The 27,041-nt window shown below is 50.0% G+C and overlaps 1 protein-coding gene across 2 annotated transcripts; it reads right to left on the reverse strand.

The window, feature by feature from the left end:
• Window positions 1-8,264: 8,264 nt before the first annotated feature.
• On the reverse strand, window positions 8,265-25,677 carry CUNH7orf57 (chromosome unknown C7orf57 homolog). 2 transcript variants are annotated; one of them, XM_063234386.1, is made up of 7 exons: window positions 25,396-25,677; window positions 20,812-20,997; window positions 18,242-18,350; window positions 16,893-17,052; window positions 14,836-14,933; window positions 13,392-13,564; window positions 8,265-9,327 (listed from the first exon to the last, which is right to left on the reverse strand). In XM_063234386.1, the coding sequence occupies exons 1-7, from the start codon at window positions 25,448-25,450 to the stop codon at window positions 9,281-9,283; spliced, it is 828 nt and encodes a 275-aa protein (XP_063090456.1). In that variant the 5' UTR covers window positions 25,451-25,677; the 3' UTR covers window positions 8,265-9,280. The 2 variants fall into 2 exon arrangements, with proteins under 2 accessions (XP_063090456.1, XP_003465823.3); XM_003465775.5 differs by having other exon boundaries at window positions 13,392-13,612; window positions 25,396-25,675.
• Window positions 25,678-27,041: the final 1,364 nt, after the last annotated feature.

A 27,041-nucleotide genomic window follows, 5' to 3' on the forward strand; every position in this document is an offset into this window, starting at 1 on the left:
CAATGATTAAAGTCAACTGCTACCACCGTGGAAAGCCAGGCCCCCCACACCGCACCCTGACTACAAAGGTGGCCACAGGAAATGGTCTGCAATCTGAGGTTGAAGGCCCCAGAGTTCAGGCTCATCTCAGATGATTTAGCAAGACTAAAGGCACTAACCCTGGGGCTCTCTGCCTCTTCCCTCCGGCTGGACTGCCTGGACTGCCTGGACTGCCAGAGGGAAGCCCTGTCTCCGCAGAGAAGCCCTGACCAATCATGAATACGGAAAAACAGAACAAAACAGACAATCCTGCCAACAGCCATTGCTGGATATTGGCACATGTCTGTTGGTTCTTTGCAACCCTGGCCTGCATTCCATCTCCATACCTCATGAAAAGGTGATTTATAAATTAGTAAAGGCACACCCACCAGCTTTACATGTGCACAAAAGAAGATAAAGCCTGGCTAAAAATCTTGTTTGCTCTCAGAATATGTAAAACATGAATGTAAAGTGCTTTTCCTGATAGCTGCTTTCATGAGAATGGCAAACAGATGTAAATTACCTCAACTCAGCCTCGAAGAGAGAAGGGAGGTCTCTAATCAAGGAATTTTAAAGTTATCTCCTGGTGAGAGGGAGGAAAACGCAGGTTTCTAATTTATTATTTGTGATGGATTGATGTACCAGCTGACCTGAGTCATCGTGGTGCTGGGTGTGGAGGGCCCACCTAAAGATTGCTGCCAAGATAAAAAGGAGTCCTGGAGAGAAAGAAGAGGGTGTGTTGGTTCCCCTGTTGTCACTGGTTCTTCTGGAGGAGCCTGTCAAGCTTCTTTCCTGATATGAACTTGGCATTAGAGGTGCACAGGACCTTGTGTTGGTGAGAGTGGCTGTGGTTCACTTTGGTGGAGCTCTGGTCCTTACACTGAGCATCCCTTCCTGGCTCTGGATGGGAGGATGTGTGCTGTTTAATCTCCAGGAGAAGCTTGTCACGCTGGATCCTGATGTGTACTCGGCTGTTCTCATCAATGGAGGTGCTTGGTGTTAGAATATTCTGGCGCAATAGAGAAGCAAAAAGTACAAGATGAAAAGAACAGGTTTATTGAGTTGAGGACGTGGAAAGGAGCATACAACCCATGATGACTGGGCCGCCTCCTTCGACCAGATCCAGAGAGGCAGAGACTTATATGACCTCTGATTGGAAGGGGCACGTGGGGCGGATATTGATGTGTGAGGAACCAGTTGGAATTCTTGTGCATGCAAACAGGAAGGGAAGTTGCAGTTAGGGCTGTAGATAAAGCAGGAAATGGTAAGTGGTCCCACTTTGGCCTTCTGCCACGTTAGACCACTGCCATATTCGTACAGTAATTTATACTAGGGCAGGAACCTTTCACTCAGGACCTTGTTGTCACTGAGGATGACTCTGTTACTTTTGTTTTGTTTTGTTTTGGGTACCGAGGATTGAACTCATGACCTCACGCTTGCCAGGCAGGTGCTTACGCTGCTGAGCTAAATCCTCGGCCCTGGCTGTGTTACTTTTCAGTGGAGCCCTGGTCCTTACCTTGAACATTGCTTCCTGGCTCCAGGTCAGATCCTTCAGCCTGCTGGCACAGCTCCTTCACCCCGCTGGCACAGGCTTTCTGGTCTCCACTGCTGACCTTTGGGCCTTCCCAGGGCAGATCCATGAATCTGACTAAACATTCAAAAGACATTATATGGGCTCTAGGTCTGCAGCTGGACCCATGTAGGACATTGCCTTGGGATCTGGGCCCTCAGCCAGATTTTTTTAGGCCTTTAGTGTGTGAACAGAGTTCCTGCACTTTCATGTTTGACTCTGTGGGTGACTTTACTTTTGGTACAGGAGATTGAATTCATAACCTCACACTTGCCAGGCAGACATTTACACCACTGAGCTAAATTCCCAGCCCCCTTTGGGTGACTATGATAAAATAATTCTGTGTCTAGTATTAAATTGTTTTCCTTGTGAATCCTGACTACATTAGTAGAGTGAGAAAAGTCCAGATCTGTAGCTCAGCTCCTAAGGGAGCCTTGAGAAAGGGCTCTAACAGTATCATTTTGGGTCACTCTGAGCATCAGGACACCTGATGATGACAGAAGGGGTTGCCTTTCACCCCATCTGAGGAGTGCAGGGGCATGTGCAGGGAAGCAGAGATTCCCTGCTGATTACCCATTCGAGCTGAAGGAGCTGGCTTCCACCAAAGGACCCTCAGGAATCTGCTGGACAGATGCCCCAGCCATGACCCCTCAGCCATCCATTCAGCTTTCGCTAGGTCCATGCAATCAGAGGTCCATCTCCAGAGAGGAGTCCAGTTGCCCATCTGGTCAGCATTTCACTGGCCATTGGTGTCAGTGGGAGCAGGGATTCACCACAGGGACTGGGGCACCCTGTCCTCTGTCTTGAGAGTAGCAGCTGGCCTGAAGGCAATTACTGTCTGCAGAGTAAACACTGCTGGGTTTTAGCGTTCTGTACAGGATAGATAAAATCCTGAACTGACAGTAGGTGAGCTTGCATGAAACGATCCCTTTTACAGAACGTTCTACCAAAATCCACCAGATGGCTCTCTAACATTGTCTCCTTAGCATCCTCTGAGATAAGATTAAAAACCACAGCAGTTGCTAGTCAGTCAAGGGACCTCAAAGCAGCCTACACAAAATAGGAACGCAGGACCTCCTCCATAAAAGTAAAACCCCTTTAAAGAAACATCAAAAGGGTATAAACTAGAGGAGCAAAAGCAATCCACAAAAGGCACAAGCAGTGCAAACAATTATGGCAATGGCAATTACGAAATAAAAGCTAACTCTTACGGCCTGGCCTAGTGACTACTCCTTATCTCACTGGAGCCTCTGAGTGTGTTAAGGGGTCGGTGGGGCTATCAGGAACCCCAAGCACGGCACAAGGGAAGCGTTACAGCTCACAGCCTGTTAGATGTCTGAGCTCGTGTCCTCCAAATGAATTCTAAGACAACAGAGGCTAATAGGAAGACATTTATGGAGAGACAGAAAGCTCCTGTTGGGGGGCCCTAAGTGGGTTGCCTGAGGACCCCACTTTGTAGGTGTGAGGAACTACCCAGATGACTCTCCTTGAAAAGAACAGCAACTTTCTCCATTTTGGATAAAGCTAGACCTGTCTCCATATACTGTTGTGCACAGAGCTGGCGGGAATGTTTCTTTGTCCCTTTAAACCATGTAAACTGGCTGGCTAAAGAGCTAGCGTGTAATCTCCGAAGCAAGGCAACAGGTCGGGGTTACTCTGCCCAGCGACTCCCCAAATATGTGGTTGAGCCAGGCAGGATAGAGAGCCGTGGTCCACGCCGTCAGCTGGGACCGAGCCTCGAGAAAGAGGCTGTGATTATGACGCCCCCCCCCCCGCCCCGGGCAAACAGGACCCTGCATCAGAGCTGAAGCACAGACCCCAGATTATTAGCTAATACCCCAGCTGTGTTATGCAGGGCTAAATCCCCAGCCCTCAGTAGATTGGAATTAACTCACTAGAGTTCCAATAACTTCTCTTTGGGGTCACAAATAGAAACCTTCATGGGCCACACTGAGGACAGGAAAGGGTTCCCTGTATGAGGGAAGATTTACAAGCAGCACCCACATGCATACACTGCAGTAGTCAGGGTAGGAAAGAGTTCTGTCTCTTTAACATCCATACCCTCCTCCCTCTGACCCCCCTTACCCACACCTGCCGGCCTGGCCTGTTTCCAAACCTGCTCATTTCGAAAAGGTTCTCTGCGTTCAGAGCACACCTCACCTGAAGGAGTTCACTTTTCCCACTCAACGGAGTTCCCTGGAGACTCCTCCAGGCTGTTTCATGGCTAGGTTCTCTCTTTTTAACTGAGCAACATGACATGGTGTGCTGTGCCAGTTTACTTAACCAGTGCCCTGCTGATGAATCTTAAGAACACAGCTGGCAGGAACCAGACATGGGGGCACACACCTGTAACCCCAGCCTTCTGGGAGGCTGAGGCAGGGCAATCCTATGCTCCAGCCCAGCCAGGCCAACTTGGTGACTTAGTGAGATCCTCTATCAAAGACCGAAGAGGGCTGAGGCTAGAGCTCAGTGTGAAGGCCCTGAGCCCCGTCCGTCCCCAGTAAGGAGCTGTCTTGGAACTTTCCCGATGCCCACTGTGTGCCTACCGCACGGTGTGGGAACCATGCGCTCAGCCTTGCCAGGTTTCTCTCCACGTGGGTGATGACATTTCTTGTGTGCTTGTGGGTGAAATGTTCATATCTTCTGCCTGTTTTCTAATTGAATTGCTTTGTTTTGTTTTTCCTCCTGTTTTGTTTTCCTCGGCAGCACTGGTGACTGACCTCAGGACCTTTGCACTGAGCTACATCCCCACACCTGGTTATTTATTTTCTGTTCTGAGGCAGGGTCTTGCTAAGCCCTTCCTTTGTCCAGACTTTGCTCGAACTTGCAGCGCTTCTGACTCAGCCTCTCCAAATGCTGGGTTGTAATAGACTTTTTAGAGCAGCTTGGAATTCACAGCAAAACTGAACAGAAGGCATAGGAAGTTCACACACAGCCCCCGCGTCCCCATATCTACCCACAGCCTCTCCTCTGCCGGGGCCGAGCTCACAGCAGTGACCCTACCTTGACACATCCCTACCGCTCGGATTCCCAGGTTCCTCATGGGTGTTACAGGTTCCACTTCTGAGTCTTGGTAAGAAAGCTGCCTGAACCATTCACATGCAGGGTTTTCGTGTGGATATAAATTTTCAGTTGCTTTGGGTAAACACCGAGAAACACCCTGCTGGGCTAGGGGCAAACTAGGTTTATAAGGCCACGGAAGCATCTCCCGTCTGCCCTTCCACCAGCCGTGAGGGGCGGCTCCGACAGCGGCTGTTGGCTTCTGTACTCAAGCCTTGGCTGGCGTCAGTAGGTGGCATTTGACTCTATCTCACTGTTGCTTCCATTAGTTCTCTGACAACATATAGCATCACCTCTCCGTATCTGTGGGGCCCCTCAAAAGCCTTCACTGGTGAGGGACCTGTGACGGACATTTTTATATGGGGCTCTTTCTTTTGTGGAGTGTTAAGAAATTTCCACGTAGTTTGGGCATCAACCCTTTCTCGGTTGTTTCCCTTGCAAATCTTTCCTCCTACCTAGCAGCCTGTCTTTTTGCTGCCCTGAGAGCATCATTAAGGGGGCAGAAGTGTTTAATGTCTGTGAAGCCGGCTCATCAGTTCCAGCTCCCCTGGACCTCACCACCACCAAACGAAGCTCTCCCGCGTTCTCTCCTGTATGGTTTTGCGGGAGTTGTGTGGTTTTGTATTTTACTGCGATCCTTTGTGAGTAAACTGCTGTGATAGTGCTTGTGTCTAGATTGGTTTTCCTTGTGAATGTTGATTATTTCAGCACAATTGTCAGAAAGGTGGTTTCCTCTTTTCCTCTGGCAAGGATCAGTTGTCTGTATGTACTCGGACGATTTCCAAGTGGTCTATCACACTGCATTGGTCGTTCTGTTTTACTTTACCAGTGACAGGAAGGCACAGCTGCTGTAGTGTCACGGTCGCTCTCAGAACTGGGCAGTGCGTGTCCCTTACAGAGAGCCCTTTGAGGACCCATCGTGGGCCAGAAAAATCCACACTTGAAGTCCCAAGGAAAGATTACTGGAATTCTCACGGGTTAATTCCAGTCTACCACTTCCAGTGAAAGTCACTAAGGCACGTTTGTAGCTGTGGGAGCCAAGCGGCCCGAAGTCCAGCTGGCACAAGGGCTGCCTGGAACCAAGGCCTCGGACCCCGGGAAGACGTGAAGCAGAAGTGGCTCGGGACGGGTGACCGTGGGAGTGGAGTGAAGGAGGTGAGTGCTATGCGCTGGCGGGGTGGGAGGCCAAGACCACCTCTGCAGGATACGGAGGGAGAGAGATGCAGAAATAGTCTGCGTAACACCGCCTGGGGCGGTGCCTCGGGTCTTGCGGTGGGTGCTTCAGTTCAGAGGTGTCATTTTCCACGTCCTGAGGAGCCACAGCCTCTTACCTCGGGGCTCAGTCTCAGCAGATGGCTTGGTCACTGGCCTGGCTCACACATATGTGAGAGTTATAGGCAGGGGCTTTACTGACCTGTCCATTGCTTTAATGACCACACACCAGTACCTCTGCTAGACTCATTTGCATTGTTTAAAGCCAGCTGCGGCAATGGGGAAACGTCAGAGCCAGCCCTGCATGTATCAAAACACGGCAATCTGGCCAGGTTCAGTCAATGGAGAGTCATCCAGGTGGTCCCCTGTCCCCCTGCCTCGGAGGACAGAGCATTTGTCTTTCAGACATCTGTCTACAGAACCATGGTGGCACACGCTTGTCATCCCTCTCCTGGGAGGCTGAGGCAGGAGGATCACTGTTAGAGGCCAGCCTGGGCTAAATAGTGAGTTCAAGGCCAGCCTGAACTGCATAGCAAGACCCTGTCTCAAAAAAAAAAAAAAAAAAAAAAAACCTGAAGGGCTGGGGGTTTAGCTCAGTGGCATAAGTACCTGCTTTGCAAGCAGGAAGTCGTGAGTTCAATTCCCCAGTACCAATAAAAAGGAAAAAGACAAAAAAAAAAAAAAAAAAAAAAAAAAAAAACCCAATCAGCTATCGGGACCTGACCAAGACCCCCAATCTCCCAAACGAGTGTACAGCAGAGGGTTAAATAAATTGAGACAAGTGGTATGATTTTAGGGCTCTGGGAGGATCAAAACCTTTTATCTGAGTTCGAGACTCTGACGGCTAAGACAAAGACTTCTCTGGACTGCCCACTTTTATTAGGTCCAACAACAAAGGGTGGGGGAACTGAGGAAAGTCCAGGCAATGAGCAGGACCTTGGGAGAAACTGCAAGACCTTGGGAGTCTCCAAGTAATGCATCCTGTCTAGTTAGGCGAACCATGTTATCACGAAGACATGGTAGGAGTGAGACTGTAGGAATAATTCCTACAGCTGCGAATCTATCTACTAAATTGATGTTGGAGCCAGAGTGTCTGCAGCTGTGCCCTTACCTTGCCCTTTGAGGTAACTCTGGCCTCACAGTCCACTGCAGGCCTCAGCCAGGACCAGCGATTTACAGAGGTCCCTCACTATGAATCAGCTCCTGTCGGCAAGCAAGGGGTGGAGGCCTAGGACAGACTCACAGATAAACACAGCAAGCCAAGTAGTTACTTTTACATCCTGCTCAGAGCTGCTTCCTAGTGGTCTCCAACAACCAGAGACCATTTGTCTCTGGTTTGTCTCTGGCCAAACAGAGCCATTTGTCTCTCGTTAATTACCTTGTCAGCATCCACAAAACAACTTGCTGGGATCTGCTGAGATTGCCCTGGTTCTGCAGAGCAAGCATATTATCTCTGTATTCCACAGCCTTGTATATTGTTCTATATTTACACAAATACATTATGTATTAGCTTTATATCAGCTTTGTGTGTTTGGAATATTATCTTAGTATTCTGCAACCTTGCTATATATAATTGGTCACTAAGAGTTAGTTCTGTTTGTCGGCTGATTTTCTACATAGATCTCAGGCCACCCGGGGACGGTGTCAGTCTGATTTCTTTTTCAGATCTACCCTAATCCACTCAGGCTGCTTTAACAAAACTCCACTGACTTCACAGCGTGTCAACCCCCACGGTCTATTCCTTCCGTCCTGGAGCAAGGAGAACCCCGGGCTCGGTCCAGGCGCACCTGCGGATCGGGGACGGAGGCTCCCGGCTGGGTTCTCCTGCGCTGGACCATGCGGGAGGCTCTGGGTCTCCTTGTTTATACAAGAGACACAAATCCCATGCAGGGGCTCCAGCCCTGGCCTCTTTCTGGGGGCCCTGGCTCTGACCCAGCCAGGCTGCTACAGACGGATCCCAAGTGACAGACAGATCCCACGTGACAGACAGATGCCCGCACCACTGCACTCCCGGCCGCCTTGCCTTTATTTCATTAATTAGGACATCGATCATCATCTTCCGTTTTTTTTCTCCTCCTCCCCGTCTTGTTCCTCCTTCTCCTTCTTTGTCTTCACCTTGGTCTTTTGGAGACAGGGTCTCGTACAGTTCAGGCTGGTTTTGGGCTCACCTTGCAGCCCAGGCTGGTTTCAAACTTGCAACAATCCTCCTGCCTCAGCCTTCTGAGTGCTGAGATTACAGGTGTCTGTTACTATAATAACCTTTAAAAAAAGAATTGAAGGATTCTTACACTATTGTATACATCCCTCACAAATTTTTCATTAAGACGAGGTTGTTGGCAGATGAGGTAGGAATTGAGCAGAAGAAATGCAGAGGAAGGGAGAAAAGAGAGGAAAAAACTTCCTGTACAGGTATATTGCTTTTATTTAATATAGACAAGTGCTCAAATTAGTTACGTATTGCATTCATCCCCCACAATAGAGTAAGAGTAATAAACAGCATATCTGTAATAAACAGCATGTTTGTAAGTGCTCAATTAAGCATCTCAGTTAAAGGACTAATTTAAAACAACTTTTAGTTGAGTGCGTGCATGATAAGTTAATTCTGTGAAAGAAGCTAAAATATCTGTGGTCGTGTCTGTCTTCCTAGCTTCTTTGTTAAAAAATATTATTTTATTAATGGATTAAACATATAAAATATAAAACTACATGAAAGGCAAATCAGTTATATAAAATCTATAATAAACTTTATAAAATAAGACCAGTCTGATTACTAAAAACTTGTTTTTTTGAAGCCTACTAAATTAAGTGCTAAAATTAAATGTACTTTTACTGAAATGATACAAAGTGACTTTAATAGTCTGGACTTCAGAAAGTATTAGCAAAAAATTTAAAACTAGCAAACGTTACAATGTTTTATTGCGTACTAAATGTTTAAAACTTCAAGTCATCATAGAATTCTTTTAGACTTAAAGTATATCACCATATTCTACAATTAATTTACTTTTTGTAACTGAAAATGATTTCTATGGAGATTGTAGGATCGACTGCAGGAAAGGGCTGTAAGCTCGCCGTGCGCCTCTGCCCGTGCGGGGTCCAGGGCCAGCGCTGCCCAGCCACACCCGGAGGTGATGCTGGTGGAAAACAGGAAGGAGTTAACTCAGTCCCAAGAGCAGGGCATATCGCCAGCCCAGGAGCCGAGGGTCAGCCAGGCCCCGGGTTGTGCTTGGAGCCTGGAGGACAGGCGGGCGCATCGCCGCCCATGCATAAGGTCATCAAATCTACTGGAGGTGCCCGGTCCGTAGCAGTCGCTGCCATGCATCCATCGGGACAGGAGCCGTGGGACAGGAGCCGTGGGACAGTAGGGGGACGCGGTCCTTTGGCCACTGGCTCCTGGACGCGATCCTGAGGGTCACAGCAGGTCTATGCGAGCTCAGCCGGTGTCGGCGCGGACGGAGATCTATCTGGACCTGCAAGGCACAGTGAAAACACAGGAGACTCTCACAGGGGCGTTCCTTAAGCGTCACAAACCAACCGTTCATCTCAGGGAGAAAAGCACGCACTTCTGCCCGTTTTTAGGCTTAGACCTAATGTGTACATAAAAATCTAGCACCTACTTGGGTGCGATGGTATACGCCTGAAATCTCTATACCACAGGAGGCCGAGGCAGGAGGACTGCAAGCCTGGGTAAGTCAGTCACAGAGAGCTCCTGAATCAATGCTAAAAACATCACCATCAACAACAATAGTAACATTTTTAAAAAGGGGACGAAGTATGTAGCTCAGTGCAAAGGCCCTAAACTTCATCTCCAGTATTGAGAAAGAAACAAAAGCAGCACCCAATCCTGTGTCCCTCCCAGCACACTGAGTCCCCAGGGCTGGCACTGGGTGGGAGGGACTGGGCATGTCCTGTGGGGACACAAAAGTCCACGATCTTGGTTCTGCTACAACCAAGGCGTCAGGCAGCGGGAGCACTGCCTGGGCCACCAGTGTCCTCCCAGCCGAGCGGGATTCTGGGTGCATCTGTCCCTGCACCCCAGCTGCTGCACTACGTATCCCCAGGAGCCCCAGTCAGGTACAAAACAGAAGCCGTGACCCCACAGCCAGCGAGCCCCAGCTCAGCACCCCCCTTCCCCCAGCAGGAGACCAAGCATCATAGCCTGCTCCCCTGGGAGGAGACACAGCTAACCACAAAGCCTGAACCCAAGGACAGTGTGGAGACAGCTCTCAGGGAGGGGTCACCTCGGCAGGGAAACGGTGCAGCTGGCTGGGTCACTGCTGTTTATAAAGTTTAAGCCCCAAGGCGGTAAAGAAAACAGAAATCGAGGGGAAAGAACCCATAGCTGGGGTAGGGGGATGGCAGGGGTGGGAGCAGCTCTGGGTGACACCCCGCTGAGCCTGCAGCAGGGTCTAGCCAGTTTGCTCCCCCAGATGTGGGGGCCTTGTTGTCCCCCCAGCAGGGCGTCCATTGATTTTGGATGATTAAATGTTCCTTTGGAATGAAGCAGGCCTTGTTGCTAATGGAAACACTTAGATTAAATAGTACCTGGACTGGGGATTGAACTCACAACCCTGAGCTTGCCAGTCAGGCGCTGTGCCGCTGAGCTGTATCCCCAGCCCCTGCTTTATCTCTTCACTGAGAAATTGTAAGCCCATACCTCTGCTAGGGGACAGATTCTTGATTACATTTCTTATGTTGTTGGTGGTGGAGTAAACCCTGTCTCCTTGAGACCACACAGAACATGACACTAGGAACCCTGACTTACCCTGGCAGGCGAGGTGACTGGTCATGCAACTGTAAATTAATATCCTAAAAAGACTGGGTTGAGCTCATGGTTAGCAGAAGTAAGGAAAGAATGATCTGACGGGAATAAATAAAGTATAGATCAAGAAAGAAACAAAGATAAGATCCACAAACTAAAAGCTGTTTTTTTTAAAGAAACAAAATTGGAAAACATTTAGCTACACTGAGGGAAAAAATAAAGACACAAAGAACATATTATAAAAAAAGAAGATACTACATTGATACCACAGAAATGCAAAAGGTTTTAGGACGCTACGTACAAAGAATCATACACCAACAACCCAGCTCAGCTAGAAGAAATGGAAGATTCCTGCAGACAGACAAGCTATCAAGGCCAAATCATGATGGAATAGAAAACCTGGACAGATCAGCAGTGAGAAAAGGTTCAGAAGGCTTTTCTATCTGTAATAAAAATCTCCATCACAGAAAAGTCAGGCCGGGATAACTTCACTGCGGATACCGCGAGGCACTGCTAATTCTTTCCAAACTCCTCCCACAAATACTTCCAAACTCATCGTCTGAGGCCAACGCGACCCTCATCCAAAGCCAGACAAGGACACTGCAAGAAAAGAAAGCTGCAGGCCGAGGGACCCGATGAGCACGGAGACAAAAATAAAATAAACCCAACTTAGAAACACAAGAAAGGATCATGTACCATGGTCAAGCGGGAGTTATCCCTGGTGTGCCAAAATGATTTAACACGTGAATCAATAAATGCGATCTACCACATTAACAGGATGAAGGACAAAACCTATGTGATACACAGAGAGAGATAAATATTTAATTACCTCAGAAAAGCGTGCCAAAATTCCACTTCCTGATAGAGTGAGTCACGGAAGGAACGCACCTCGGTACATTAAAGCGACGTGGTCAAAGCTGGCCCCGTGCTCACTGGTGGATGTGGAAAGTGTGCCAGTGAGATCAGCAAGTGCCCGCTCCCCACTTCTACCCAGTGCAGCAATGCACATCCTAGCCAGAGCAAGCACGCAGGAAAAAGAAAGAAAACCCGTCCAAACCAAGGCAGAGGAGTTACAGACAGCATAACCTCCTATACAGAAAATCCCAAGAACCGCAGCAGAGAATTGCTAGTCCTGATCAAAAATTACAGTAAAGTTGCAGGAAACAAGATTGACATGCAAAAATCAGTAGCACTGTGTTCCTTAACAATGAACAACAAGAAAATAAATAAATAAAGGCAAAACAAAACAAAAAAAAGATCTATTGCAAAAAAGAAATTAACCAAAAAACTCTCTTCTCAGTAGGACTAAAATTATTAAAAGTAAATAACCAGGGAAACTGAAATATATGGAAAGGTATACCATGTTCATGGATTGCGAGACATGATATCCATGCTATCCAAAGGTGTCTATAAAAATTCCAGTGACCTTTTTCACAGAAATAGAAAACAATTCTAAAATTTATAGAGAGCCCTAAAAGAATCTGAATAACCAAAGCAATCTTGAGGAAAATGAACAAAGCCAGAGACATCATGATAATCAAGTGCAAAATATATTACAAAGGCAGAGTAATCAAAACAGCATGGCACTGGCACAAAAACATATACATAGAACATGGCACAGGTTAGAGACCAGAAACAAACCTATGCTGTTTTTAACAAGAGTATACAGTGGGGAGAGAATGATCTTTCCACTAAATGTTGTTGGGGAAAATGAATATGCATATCAAAAGAATAAAAATTGGTCATTCATATCATACCATAGCTCAACTCAAACTAGATTAAAATCTTAAGATACCACATAGACCTGAAACTGTAAACGCACTAGGGAAAGTATATGGGAAAATATCTCTGACACTGGTCTTGAACATTCCATCAGCTATCAGATGCATGTATCCAAAATCAAGGTGAGAGGGGCTGGGGATTTAGCTTAGTGGCACAAGCTCCTGCTTGGCAAGTGCAAGCTCCTGAGTTTGATCCCCAGTACCAAAAAAAAAAAAAAAAAAAAAAAAAAAACAAGGTGAGAATAATTTTCTTGGGGACTGTTAACAATAAAAACCAATAAAAACTAATTGGAGCATCTAACTACTGGGAAAATTCTAAATTATTCAGCATTTAAGAAATGCAGGTAACAGAGCAGTAGCCAGTTTGAATGTTAAGTTCTTTGCAAAAAAAAAAGGGGGGGTAGGGGAAAACTTGAGGGGTTTTTATGAAAGAGCCCAGCCTTTAGCACAGGCCGAAGTCCACCTTGTGGGGTCAGGGTTCTTCAGGTCCAGGAGCCCATAGCTGCTGCTATTTGGTGTAGAGCAAGTCCCCGCCCTTTGAGCATTGGAGGCTAGAATTCACACAGGCGCACGGCGTAAGGAACACAGGCGCACTGTGCGGGACTCACGTTGTCAGACTACAAACGCATCCGACTTACTGAGCGTTGCCCCGGAGTGGACCTCACGCACTGGGGTCCTACTGTGTTCAGTTTTCACCATGCCAAATGGAGAACCAACATCTGGCAAACACCAGAGGAAGGATCGAGGTTAAAAAAAACAAAAACAGTTTTTCTAACGAAACCTTTTTTCTGTCGGGGGAATAAATCCAAGCCTGTCACACTGAGCTACATTCCTAATCCTTTAAAAAGTTTTTATTTGTTTTAAGGCAGGTCTTGCTGAGTTGCCTGGTACCTGAACATGCCATCCTCCTGCCTCAGCCTCCTGCCTCCCAGGATCATCCATCACAGTGGGCCAAACTCACGGGACGCCAGGATGGCAGGCTGCGCCTCACCTTCGGCTTTCTCAGAGACTTCGGGAGCTTGTGTGTCCTGCGGCGCCTCTGCGTCCTGAGGTCCCTCGGGGTCCTGCATGGACTGGGATGACACTGATGCCCTAGACGTCTTCCGGGTCCTCTTCTCAGAGTCCAGTCGCTGCTGCTGTAACCACTCGTCCTTGTAACCGTTGCTGATGAGTTTGGAGAAGTTTGTTGGGGAACTGGTTTTCTGACCAGGCCTCAAAGAGAGAAAGGTGAACTCTAAACTTGGGTCCAAACGCAGCGAGGAGCTAGGACCAGAGAGCATCTGACAAGGACATCGCTCTCTCTGAACACCAGGGGGCGCCCGTAAGTGCATCTGCTCTCTCTCTCCCCTTTTCTTCCTGGGCCTTGAACCCAGGCCTCCACACCAAGCTGCATCCCCAGCCCTGTTTATCTGTGATTCAGAGAGGGAGTCTGCTTAAACTGGCCCACCTCACCCCTCCTGCGTCAGCTGCCACCACGCTGGGACCGCAGACATGCTTCGAGTCGCCCGTGATGCACAGGACAGTGCTTAGTCCACTCGCCAAGGCTTTTTTCCATGCAGGCCATCGGGACGCCAGTACCCATCCTGCTTCCTCAAAGTCTCTCCTTGGGCTGCATGACAGCCCATCGCTTCCTGTCCCTTCTGGCCATGGGTGTCTGACTTGTGATGGCTGCTCTCGTGTTTTGAGGTCTCGCTAAACAGTCTGGCCTTGAGCTTGCTCTGACCCTCCTGCCTCAGTTTCCTGAGTGCTGGGATTATCAGTGTGCACCGCAAGGTGGCCTAAAGGTCCCCCACCGCCTCTCACCCTCCCTCCAGTGTCCGAGCTGTTACTATTTCCTGCCCCAGACCCTTGCATGAGAAACTATCTAAAGAGCCAGGCAAATAAAGACATTTACTCTAGCACTGAATGAGAATTCTGGAAAAGCCAGGAGGCATAAGAGGCCTCGAGGATTTCACTCTGGCTGGAAGATCAGTAAAGGTTAGTGCCCCTGATGTCCCTGACATCCCCTCCAGCTGAGTGTGGACACAGCACAAGCCAGGCTTCAGGGCTAGTGACAGAAAACATCAGGACCGGGCAGCAGGACCCTGCTGGACAAGTGACCACAAAGCAGAAAGCTGCCCGGCACCCAGGAAACTCAGATGTGTGCTCAAGTAGCAAAACCACAGCCAGGAAGGAACAACTGAGGCTGGGCCCAGTGGTGCAGGCCTGTAATCTCAGCACTCAAGGAGGCTGAGGCAGGAGGATCGAAAGTTCTAGGCCAGCCTGGGCAACTTACTGAGACCCTGCGTCTCAAAATTCAAAATTAAAGAAGAGTTGGGGTATAGCTCAGTGTGAAGCCCAGGTTCAGCCTCCAGTCCCACAGCCACAGGGATGGAACCCAGAAGATAACCCCCGAACCTAACCAGGCAGAAGCCGCCCATGGTCGGAGCACTTACATGGGAGGGAAGGACACCCTGCTTCCTGCGGGTTCTCTGGCACCTGCTGTCGTCCCCACTTTGCTGGGTTGCTTCGAGCTAATGGCTGGCAGCTTCACCTGTGTAAAAACACACAGACCCTGGATCAGAGCGGTACATACAGACCTGAGGGACAGGGGGTAGACCTGGCCGTGATTCACCAACTGGGGTCAGATGACAGTTCAGCAGCCAGCCTGTCCCACAGGACAGTTAGGAAAGATGGCAAGGAGTGGCCCAAAAGGAGTCGTGGTGTTCAAATGAAGATGCACCTACTCAAACCTACGGTCATGGCGTATGCCTGTAATCCCAGCACCACTGAGGCTGAGACAGAAAATTCACCGTGAGTTGGAGGCCAGCCCGGGCTACATGGAGAGACCCTGTCTCAAAAAAGGGTGCATTTGCTCAGTAGGAAAAGCATGAAAAATTATCAGTGGGAAATACCAAATGGTCCATGCAGAAGCCTGCATGCTGAGGCCCTGAGTGGCCTGCATGAGAGCCGCCTGAGCTGGAATAACCTGGGTCTGCTGGCAGGCTGGGATGGACTGTGCCCCCACGTGGCTCAGCTCTGCATGCCAGGGACCCAGCCTGTCCTGCCCCACAGAGAGGCCAGATCTCAGATGCCCGAGCTGCACGGCATAAGCTGGATCAAGGGTCACTTATGGTTCAATGCTACCGATTGGCATTCTGGGAAAGGAAAATCCAGCAATAGGGCAAAAAATCAGATCTGTGACTGCCAGGGGCTGGGCCTCAGGAGAGGGTGACAATGGAAAGGCTGAGCAATCTGAAGATTATGGTGCTGCACTGTGCTGGAAACCTGCACAATGAATGCGTTTGGCCAAACTCATGGAACAGGCTGGGCATGGCAGCACACAGCTGTATTCCTAGCACCCGGGAGGCTGAGGCAGGAGGATCAAAAATTTGGGCTCAACCCGAGGCACTTAACTTAGTGAGACCCTGTCTCGAAATAAAAAATTAAAATTAAAAGGGGCCACAAAACTGGCTTAGTGCAAAGGCCCAGGGTTCAATTCTCCATAGCACAAAAAATGGAAGGAAGGAAGGAAGGAAGGAAGGAAGGAAGGAAGGAAGGAAGGAAGGAAGGAAGGAAGAAAAATTAAGGGAACACTGGCAGGTGAACTCCACACCCGGTAATAGGGTCACCTTGTGAGATAACCAGGCCCTGCCTGCCCGACACAGCTCATGTCATGGGCCACTGGCCTGTCATGGAGCTGCGGGCCTGATCATGAACCAAGTCGATCCACAGGGACAGTGGGAACAACCCAGAGCCAGGACCACACCTGGACACGGGGGACAGAACACACAGGCGGCCCATGGCAGCCAGCGATGCTGCTCCCTAAGGCCAAAGGTAAACGAGGAGACACTTCACACTAGTATGACATGAGGAGCCCGGCCGGACACTGCCTGTGTCCTTAAAAAACAGGGCTCGGCTTGTGCTCAGCATCTAACATGGTGATTTTTAACATACATCGTCCATTTTGTTCACAAATCCTGATGCACCTCAGACCTGGAGCTGGCAGCTAACTGGGGTCCCTGGAGACCCCAAGTTCACACCAGAGGATGGGAAGGGCTTCCAATCAGGTAACACTCTCTTCCACTGTGTACAGAAGAAAAGAATTCCTCTCCCTTTTTCAGTGGGAAGAGGCACTCCAGGGAAATTTCAACAGACAGACTTAAAGGAGATGGCAATGTCTGAAAGCAGAATAGTGGAAAAATACAAAATTTCCTTCTTCTGTGCTCCAGATGAGAAGCACCCTGCCAGTGTCTCCCAGGACAAGCATTAACCGACCAAAAGCGCTCAGTTAACTGTAAGTTTACCTATGAAGTCACTATTCAAGGAAAGGGGGTTGCGGGCAACAAGGTCTGGGCCACCAGCCTTGCAGTCAAATGAAACAAAGCGCTGAGCACACAACAGATGCGGGGTCACCCCAACGCCCCAGGGCAGCTGACCCGCACCCCCTTAGCAGCCCGGAGGGGTCAGGGAAGCACTGCATGTACAGACACCACCACCCGCAAGCTGTCACCTTCTTCCTCTCCTGGAGCTCCTCCGCCTCTCTCTGCCACACCGTCTTCACATCGAAGTCGAAGGGCCCCCTCCGGGATTCGTAGCTCCCGCCATCAGCCCGGCTGCTGGGGTGGAACTCTTGGTATACCATGTAATCCGGCATGGACGCCGCGGGCGCCCTGTAGTCACAGAGGTCACAGAGTGCCACCTCCCGGCCCCTCTCCCCACATAAATGCCACCCAGTCCCTCTAACACATGGGCAGGTTGGGGGTCCCCTTAGACACCCCAGCCCTCCGCCCAGGCCAGCTCAGGCTCACGTGGGAGTGAAGCTACTCACTCCGGCCCCTTTCAGAGAGACACAGCTCTAAACAGTTACCGGGTAGCGTGATCATTTAAAATGACGAAGTGCTTTATGTCCTGTTAAACGGGCCTAGCTAATGTGGGTATTCCAGCTTCTAGCTGATTTCCTCGTGACCTGCGGTCCGGGGAGGCCACTTCCAGACTGTACCCTTTCTAGGAGGTCTTTCATTTTGCCCCATTCCTTTTCCTTTCTGAGCACTAAGTACTCTGGGTGTGTGTGTACGTACGTATGTGTGTATATGTGTGTACAGTGCCTAGGACCAAACCCAGAGCCTTGGGAATGCCAGGGAAATAAACCATTCATTTGGGAGAGAAACCTAACACTTGGAAGAAGAAAAATCCTCCCTGGCCTCAGTCATGTAATACATTTTGTGTTTTTTCTTAATAAAAAAAGAAAAAAAAAAGCAGAAATTTGGGAGGAAACAGAATCCAAAAGGCATAAACGACAGTGTGACCGTGGGCAGGGCAGTGCAGTGATACCAGGTAATGACTTAGAAGGCAGCGTGGTGTCCCAGCTTTCAAGCAAAAACCAAAACAGGAACAAAACCAGACAGCAGACCAAAAGGGTGTCTGCTCTGGCGTGGAGGGTCAGGTCTGCGTAGCCACAGACAGGAAATCCTAGACACGAAAGTGGGGACCCTGGCTCCCGTGGCCCCATGTCTGTCCAGAGCCCAAGGTGCCCGTCTTTCTAGGTGGGACTCCTGCCTTTCACCCTTAGTGAGAAGAAAGCGCAGGCACGAGCTGTTGCTGATGGTCCTAACCCAAAGCTGTTCACCAAGAGGCCACAGACCCACAACTCAAGGCAGGGCCAAAGTGCTCTGTGGCCCCTGGCTCAGGCTTGGCCGTGACTGTGTCACATCTGCCAGAGACCTATACACTGTATACAGCACCTGGACCTATGACACCACACACTTATGACCAGTGTTGGGCACCCTATCAGTAAAGCCCACCCTGGGATGTTGGATGGTGAGAAAGGTAATACAAGCGTGTGTGCTTCCAGGTACTCACGGGCGCTGGTTGGCGGTGGGCGGCTTGCTATGGTGGATGTACCAGTCCGGGAGGGCGTAGGCCACCGGGGAGCCCCTCCTGCTCCCAGCTGCAAGGTGCTTCAGCAAATCTCCAGGGAAAAGAGACACGCAGAGGTGCTGGGTGTGCTCCAGACACCAGGCTAGAAGCTCAGGGAGGGGGGCAGCTGGGCGGAGCTCCTGGGCTGCAGGTGGGTGGCTGTCACCTGCCTCCCAGACAGCAACATCTACCCCACCTTGCTCTGTTGTGAAACTGGACAAAGCCCCAGTCCTGGTCTCTGCACAGAGAAATCATCACTTCCTGCCAATTCCTCAGGCCTCCCCTACCCAGGCCCTTCTCCGGGACTGCAGCGCTGGATCCTCCCCCCTCTCCTCCCCTCTCCTCCTCTGGTGGGGAGGCTGTCCCTGACCCACAGCTGTTTCCAGGACAACTTTCCCCTCGAGGTTTCCAGGGGAAATCACCTGGGAGGTTTGCTAGTCACTTTGCAGCCAATCTGAGCAGCACAGAGTCCAGGCTCATTCTCAAAGGGACCCTGCTTCCAGCTCACGGGGGCTGTCTGTGCTTCAGTCCCCTCCCCTGGTGCCAAAAGGCAGGGAACAGGAGAAGCAGTTTTGCAATAGAATGGGGACAACAATAGCCACGCCAAAGCTGGCAGAAAAACCTTCCAGGGATTTATTACACACAGTAAGAAATGTTTAACCTTCCATGTAAAACTAATGATTCACTTGTTTTGCAACCATGGAGATTGAAGTCTTCAGACTGAGCTACATCCCCAGCCTTTTTAAAAATTCAAGACAGGGGCTCCCTAAATTGCTAAATTGCCCAGGCAGGGCTTCAACTTGCAATTGTCCTGCCTCATCCTCCAAGAATGCTGGGACTACAGGTAGGTACTTGACAGTTCTATTGTTAAGGCTTACAGTAAAGTTACAAGAGAACAAATCCTGTCTCTTCCATGTGGACTCGCCCAGTGGTAATTATATGACATTTGTTGTACAATCAACTCTCTGATGTTTTGTTTGTTTGATGAGTTGATTTTTGGTTTTCTGACACAGGGTCTTGCTAAGTAGCCCAGGCTGGCTTCAAACTCACGGAGATACTCCTGCCTCAGCCTCTTGAGGGGTGGAGCTGCTACAGGTGTGCCCCGTTTGCCCAGCTAATTATTGTTACTGTTACTAGAACAATAATGGGCAGCATGTTGCAGACAGGGAATCTTTTTCTCCTCTCTGTGCTAGCACCAGCTTCTGGAAGTGACCCCACTAGGAAAATGGTTTGATGCAGCGTTCAGGCCTCATTCAGACCTTCCTCAGCCCCTGCCAGGGGGGCACCGCGAAAGGGCACCGCAAATAGAACTTTAAAAGGTTGATTTTTTCAGAGATAAGCAACTTCTCCAAGCTTCTTCCTGCTCAAAACCAACACCCCACCTCTCCTCAGCCCCTTCTGGGGGACACGATATGCAGATGCTGGCCCAGGGAGCAGGAGCCGGGTTTCCTTCCCCAAGAAAGGGGACGATGAGCGGGAGACGCTGGAAGCTATGGCAGGGTGGAGATCCACATTCACTGTGTGCCCGCCTCTGTTCCTGGCTACAAAGCACCCTTGACCTCCTGCACCTGGGAGACCCAGGCTGGAGGCAAACCGGGTCTCCATCTCCTCGGGGCAGGCTTTGAGTAAGTCCTTTTTACCAAAATAAGTAACCTCTGTTAATGTGGCCAGCAGTAAGCCAATGTGAGCACCTCACTATTCTTTTAACCAACAGGAAGTGGAGGGGATGGAACACAAAAGTATTCAACTGCAATCCAGCTGCTTCCTTCTGGGTCAGTCCAAGGCAGTGGCCTGGAATCTCAGTGTCATCTGGTTCCCCATAGCCCTGTCCCATAGGGGTGATGACAGCCAGTGGGGACAGAAACAAAGCCCAGAAGCCTTCAGGGTCCCTAACCCCAAAGGCTCGCTGGGAGACATTTAGGGACATGGCCCTTCCCACTGAAGGATGAATTCTATCGCACTCCAGGTGCTGCAGTCTTAGCCTAACATCTCAGTTAAATTCTGCATGTGTGAGTTAATTTTCATCATCACCACCACTGAAACACGCTGGGCTTTTCCATTAGGCAAAATCCATTCACACAGCGGCCGGTGGTGCAGGCCTGTAACCCCAGCACCCACCCTGCAAGGCTGAGCCAGGGGCGGGGAGGGTTCAAGCCCTGCCTGGACAATGGAGCAACTGGGGAGATCCCGTCAAGGGGTTGGAGGCGTAGCTCAGTGGGAAGGCCCTGGTTCAGTCCCCTCTACCGCGGACAAGGAGCAACTAGGGACAACTGAGGAGCAAAGGGAAAACCGCACACATGAGGAACTGGACACGGCAGGCAGGGGACATTAAAAGGCAGGCACAGGCTCCCTCTGAGGTAAATGGCACCCTGAGATTCTCTTAGCACTAAGGAAGCCAGGGGTGTGATATGAACCTCTCCGAAGGCACCATTCAGCTGTAACATCCTGCACAGACATGCGTGTGTGTGCATACATGCGTGTGTCTATTTGTGCAGGGGTCACGCGGGTCTTACCGGGTCTGCCGCCCTGCTTGGCAAGCTTCACGTACTCAGAGTCCGTGTCCTTGATCCAGTACCTCCTGGCCCCGAGTGTGGCCTGGTCCTGTGAGTCCCCCAAGTTGCTGAGCCCCGGGATCTGGGACGCCGGTGGGGCACCCACGGCCTTCTCAGAGCGCTTGGCCGGGAGGTGGTAATACCAGTCTGGATGGGAGAGAGGCGTGCTGTGTCACCATGGGTCCCGGGAGCCCACACAGGGAGGGGGACAGAGTGTGCCCTCGGGTCGGTCTCCGCGCAGACAGGACGCTACAGGGAACAGGATACAGGCTGGGGAGCGCCTTCCTCCTCAAGACCCACCACATTGCGCCCAATGCTAAGCAGGGGATGCCCAGGTCTGCAGAGTCCACGAAGACACCAGCTGCCCATGCCACAGAGGTACCACCGGCCTGGTCTCCTGCATTAGCCTCTCCCATCTCATTGGTATCCCAGCTTTCCAGAGACACAGGCATCCAAGGCCCCATCCACCTGTCTACCTCTCTGGCGATCTCTCCTCCTAGAGGTGAGATTTAACTGTCTTCTCAGCCCTGCTGGGGAAGAGGGAAGTCCAAAGAACCCCTACTCATTAGAACATCACGGACAAATCTTGGAAGTGGCCCTTATGTCTGTCAGCAGGTGAATGGATGAGGAAAAGGTGCTGTTTACACACAATGGAGAGCAACTCTGCCATACAGAAGGATGAACATGGTCATTTGCAGGAAAATGGATGTAGCCTGAGATCATAATGCGAAGGGAAAGAAGTCAGAGACACAAGCTTAACTGTCACACAATTTCTTTTACATGAGAAACCCAAAGTGGAATAGCACAATAAAAGCTAGACAGTAGGAATCGGGAGACAGAGCTTTTGCAGAAGAGAAGGGGAGTGGAGATGGGGGGGGGGGTGAGAGGGAAAGGAAAGAGGACCAGAAAACAGTTAAGATGTGTGACATCCACGCCCCAACTCCTCCAAGAGGAATGTAATCATCATGTACTGCAAATGTAGATTAATAAAAAATTAAAATTTAAAAAAGCGTTGAGTGAAACGGTGTGCTGTGTGGGATGTGGGCAGATGCTGCCCAAGATCTGTTTTTGTTTTACTTGTGAGACAAGGCCTTGCTCTGTAATCAGGCTGGCCTTGAACTCGAAGTTATCATCCTGCCTCAGTCTCCCAAATGCTGGAATGACAGGCGTGTGCCACCACGCCCAGCCTCAGTCTGCCCACGATTGCACACACTCGACGTGTTAAAACACAGACCTAAATTCTGCACAGAAACAATAGCTCCACAGTGCAGGTTCTCAGCTGCGCTGGGTGGGGCGGGGCAGGCCAGCTGTGGCCAGATGAGCCGTGCTGACGCTGCCACTCAGCTGCCCACCAGCCTGCCCAGCCTGCCCAGCCAGCTACAGTGAAGCGCAGCCTGGAGCTGGCAGCCCCACCCACCACAAGCTCCTGGCCTGGCCTCTCAGGGCTGCAGGCCAGCAGGGCTTTGCCAGAGGCCCATGTCCCTAACAGGGAGGGACAGCAAGGGGCCACTTCACCAAAAGGAAGTTTCCCCAGGCCCCGATACCCAAGCACTTTCCCTTGGGGAGGCTGAGGGGAAACCCGAAAGAGTCCACCGTGACCTCCATCTTGAAGGAGGAGCAGCAGAGGTGAAGCAGGAGGAAGAACAAGCTTGCCCTCTGTCCTTCCTCCCTGCTGCAACTCGGCCACATGAGTCTAGCACGGAAAAGGGGTGTGGGCCCAGCCAGGCAGAGCGAGGGGCTGCCTGAGCCTGAGCTGGTGGGTACCAGGGCAGCCTGCAGGCCAGCCTGGGACATGTGAGACTCCCTGAGGCATTGAGTTGCAGGCAGGGAGCCACTGTCCAGGGTCGGGGTGGCTGGCAGCAGCCCCAGGACCTGGGCTCTTCACTACTTCTGTAGAATCCTTTGATGGAAGGGATATGGGGTGTTCTAACTATAGGCATTTTAGGCAAATCTTTGCATCAGAAATTGATTAACCAGATGGTCAAATATAAGAGAAAACTTCATAGGCAGTCAGAAACAAAATCCAGGCAAACTGTGTAACACAAAAGATGTAATTCGTGTGGCACAGTGGGGGTATTAAACGGCAGTCATCAGAATGTAACTGTCACAAACACACGATGTTCAGAGTCTAACACAATTCCCAGCTAATGGTGGAAGCAGAGCCAAACTGCATGCATCAGTTTGATGGGCCATGGTACCCAAATATCAGTCAGACATTATTCTAGATTTTTCTGTTAAGGTATTTCACTGGATGAGAATAACATTTAAATCAATGGACTTCAAGTAAATCAAATGACCCTGCATGACATGGGTGAGCCTCATCCAATCAGGCTTAAGAAAACAGAAAAGGAAAGTCTATTTCCAGATGTGAACTTGAATTGCAACATGAGCTGATTTCCAATGTAAAGTCACCCCTGAATGCAGGGTCACCCCTCAACTTCAGCCTGCCCTCCAGACTTAGCAGCCCCATATACCTATGAGGCAGGTCCTTAAAATAAATGTCTTTCCATAGATGATAGCTAGATAGACAGAGAGAGAGACAAATGGTCTGTTGGTTGGTTGATTATACTATGCAGTGCACAGGAAAACAGTACAGAATAAATCCACTCAAATAAATACACAAAAATAAAAAATCATCATCAACTAAGACTAAAAACCTAAACATCCAGTTTCTACTTACACTGTAGCTCTGTTCACTGCAAAGAAGCAAATAACATTCTCACACGGAAAATGTTTTTAGGTACCTAGGAAAAATTTTTTAGTATCTCAGGGACATTAATTAGCTAAATAAACACCAGGAAGTTTTGAAAAGGAAAAACTTGGGAGGTTTAAGAGATTCCACAAAAGATTCTACAGCACCAATTTACCAGTGAAGAATAAGAGTTTAGTAGCTTTCAATTCTGTTCACTCAGCTCAAAGCCTGCCTCCTTCAGAAAGAGCACATTTGACCCTTGCTTATTTTTCCTCTCCGTGTTTTGATTACTAATTAGTCCTCAGAGAACAGCACATCTACCTGCTCGTTACGGGAAGCTTTGGACAGGCACTGAACCCCAGACCATTTAGAAACGAGTGCCAAGGAACAGCTGACAGAGCTAGGGACTAAACAGCGAAGCACCAATCACCACCACCTACAGACGGTTAAAGAGGCGAAGACTTAGCCTTTTACATGAGTGCGGTACTGGGGACTGAGCCCGGGCCTTCCCACAGATCTTACTAAGTCAGTCACTAAGTTACCCAGGCTGGACTCAGCCTTGCAATCCTTCTGCATCAGCCTCCCAGAGCACTGGGTTTATAGCTTTTATCATTCAGAAACTGTTACCATCTGCTTGACCCTAGGTCACTATACTGTCCCATTGCTTTTCTCTCTCCTTCTCCTATAGACTACATAGCAGAATCTTTACTTTGTGTGTGTGTGTGTGTGTGTGTGTGTGCGCGTGCATGTGTGTGTGCACGCGCGCGCGTGCCAGGGATCAAACTCATGACCTCCTGCTTACCAGGCAAGTGCTTGAGCCTCTGAGCTAAATCCCCAACCCGAAAACGCTCTATTTTTTTGGTACCGGGGATCAAACTTACATGTTCGCATTTGCCAGGCAGGCACTTATGCCGCTGAGGTAAATCCCCAGCCACTCTTTTTCTTGTTTATTAATGAGGAAATGGTGGTTGCAAGTGCCTGTGAGCAGAAATGAGGATGTGCAGCTCTCCAGGTCTTGAAGCACAGACCTCATTCCATGCACTCACAGGCCCACGGGGCACACCCAGTGCCCCCATTAAAAGAAAGGGTTGTGAAGCTACCTGGTGCCTGCGGGAGGGTGGACCACTTATTCCAAGCGCCAGCGCTCGGTCTCCTGGTCTGTGCAGTGGGGTGGTGATGCCGGGTAGGATTGGTAGGGGGTTAACTGCGTTAGCGCATTTGCTGGGCAGGACACTGCGCTGGACACTTGTCAGCATCACTCACCTAATTTCCTGAGCCCAAAGTGAGCGAACCGGAGTTGCCCAATCTCCTTCCCTTCATTCCTCACCCCTCAAGTCCCCAGCACCGGTCACAGTCAGAACCAGGGACTAGAAGTGCGTGTGGACATGCGCAAGGGCCACGTTTCACTCGTCTCCTGTAACATGTACAGGCCTTCAGCTCGGCCCCACCACCGCAGCATCTGGGCTCTCTTCTCTACCCTCTTTCTCCAGTCCTTCCCAAGGCTCCGAGAAGTAACACCAAGACTGAGTCTCCTTTTCCTTCCCAGCTTCAAACTGCGGAGCATGAAAACTCAACTGGATGAAAACTGCGGAGCATGAAAACTCAACTGAGAACTCAACTGGATTCTCCATTCCAGCATCCAACTTGCCCCTTTCAGTAGGAAACAGATTTAACTTGGCTGCGGTCTAAATAGGGAGTGAGTGAAATACCTCGAGGCTGCAGCCGGAAAGAAAGGTCCGTAATTAACATGCAGGAAAACAGCAGAACTAATCGTTGAACTATTGCAAAGAAAATGTCAAAGGGCCCCAGGGTTCCCTTTCCACCGCTCGCGCCCCTGCCCCGGTCCCGCTTACCGCAGGGGGCGTAGCGGTGCCCGGCGCCCGGCGCCTCCTTGGTGGTGTTCCTCATAACTGGGCACGGCGGGGAGATGCGGACGAGGCTGGGCCCGGGTCTGCAACTGACACGCCTACGGCAGAAGGTGCGGAAGTCCGCCGCAGTTCAGTGATCAAGCGCCGCAGAGCAGAACGGTCCCCGCCGCCCAGCTCGCCCGCCTGCCAAGGGTCTCGGTGGCTTAGGTTTGTAGGGCGCGGGCTGAAGTCTGGGCCAACCCGCCACTCCCAGAGCGGCGCGGAAACACAACAACCCGCGTCGCCACGGCAACGGCCTCGCGGCCAATCAGCGGGGGCGGCGACAGTTTAGGCAGCCAATAGGGTCAACGTCTGGAGTTCCAGTGGGCCAATCAGAGCCAGGGAAGAACGCAGGCGCCCCTGTCAACCGCCTGGAGCTTGGCGCTAAAGGAAACAGGGGGCGGGGCCTTGGAGGGCGGGGCGGGACCACGCCTGATGCAGTTTCTCCTGCGCTTTGTGTGGTTTCGTGGTTTCCCCACTAGAAACTTCCAAAATTAGGAATATCCACCCTCTAGTTCTCCAAGCAAGGGTGTTCGTCTCACCTCTAAAAAGGAGCACCAGCAGATAAAAATATAATCTAAGCAAATGTGGGAGTAATGGTTCACGAAACAAAAGGGTTCTTAATTTTAGAAAGAAATTGGAGTCTAAATCTCTAGATATTTAGTGTATTGAAAAGAGGTGAGTACTTGGTAAAATCAGCAAATAGATATTTCTGCCAAGTGTATACTAACAGTAAAATTACCATGCAAACTTTTCCTGTATCTTAGTTTTAGGGAATATTTCTGTTTTGCGGGTCCAAAGGCCCTTTCGTAAAGCTCTTAGCCGTATTCCTACCATGTAGGATTTAACATTCCACACCCTCAGCTTATTAAAGGAGAGGTTTTTGGGCTTGGTGAGTTTGAGATCTGGAGAGAGAAACAGAAAGACAGAGAGAGAAGCAGACAGACAGAGAAGAATATTATGAATTACCCTGCTTCACAAGGGTGAAAGTTATTTGGCACAACCTCAGAGACAGCTTTGGCACAGCTCAACAGGAGACACTTCTTACCAGGGGGTGTCATGTGACCCTGGCCAAGTACCCATGATTAACCCATATGTAAAGTTAGACAAAGGTCAACTATGTGCTTGAACCTGCACAGAAAGCCTTCTGTTCCAACAGCCGGGACAACTGTAAATAGCTTTGATTTTTCACTTATTGAAAATAATGTTTTTTTCCTGAGACTGTGTCTTGCTGCTATGTAGCACTGGCTGGCCACAAACACACTGATCCTCCTGCCTCAGCCTCCCAAGTGCTGGGCTTACAGGTATGTGCCACCACATCCAGCTTTAAAATTTTTTTTCAGTTAAGGCTTTTAGGTTGGTGGCTGTTAGTACACTTGAGCTAAAGAATGTGCTGCCTCTGTTACAGGAGAACAGTGTTCTCCAGGAGAAGGCCAGGAGCACAGGAACTGGGTGAAGGGAAAGCCTGTATGCATATAGGGAGCTTTAGCACAGACTGATCCAGCTCTCATGGCGCGTTGTGACCAATGCTTAGACTCTCCCTCAGCCCGGCGTGTAGTTAATCAAGACCGAATGCCACACCGCACACGTCC

This window comes from Cavia porcellus, unplaced genomic scaffold (assembly GCF_034190915.1).
Source record: "Cavia porcellus strain 051 isolate PalLab524CR breed Dunkin Hartley unplaced genomic scaffold, mCavPor4.1 scaffold_23, whole genome shotgun sequence".
In the NCBI taxonomy this organism is placed as follows: domain Eukaryota; kingdom Metazoa; phylum Chordata; class Mammalia; order Rodentia; family Caviidae; genus Cavia; species Cavia porcellus.

Coding starts and splice junctions, on each gene's coding strand:
- CUNH7orf57 (XM_003465775.5), bottom strand. CDS start 25,450: ATGAGGAACACCACCAAGGAGGCGCCGGGCGCCGGGCACCGCTACGCC. Junction 20,998..25,395: donor GCACCGCTACGCCCCCTGCG/GTAAGCGGGACC, acceptor TCTCCCATCCAG/ACTGGTATTACCACCTCCCG. Junction 17,053..18,241: donor CCCACCGCCAACCAGCGCCC/GTGAGTACCTGG, acceptor CTGTGACTACAG/GGCGCCCGCGGCGTCCATGC.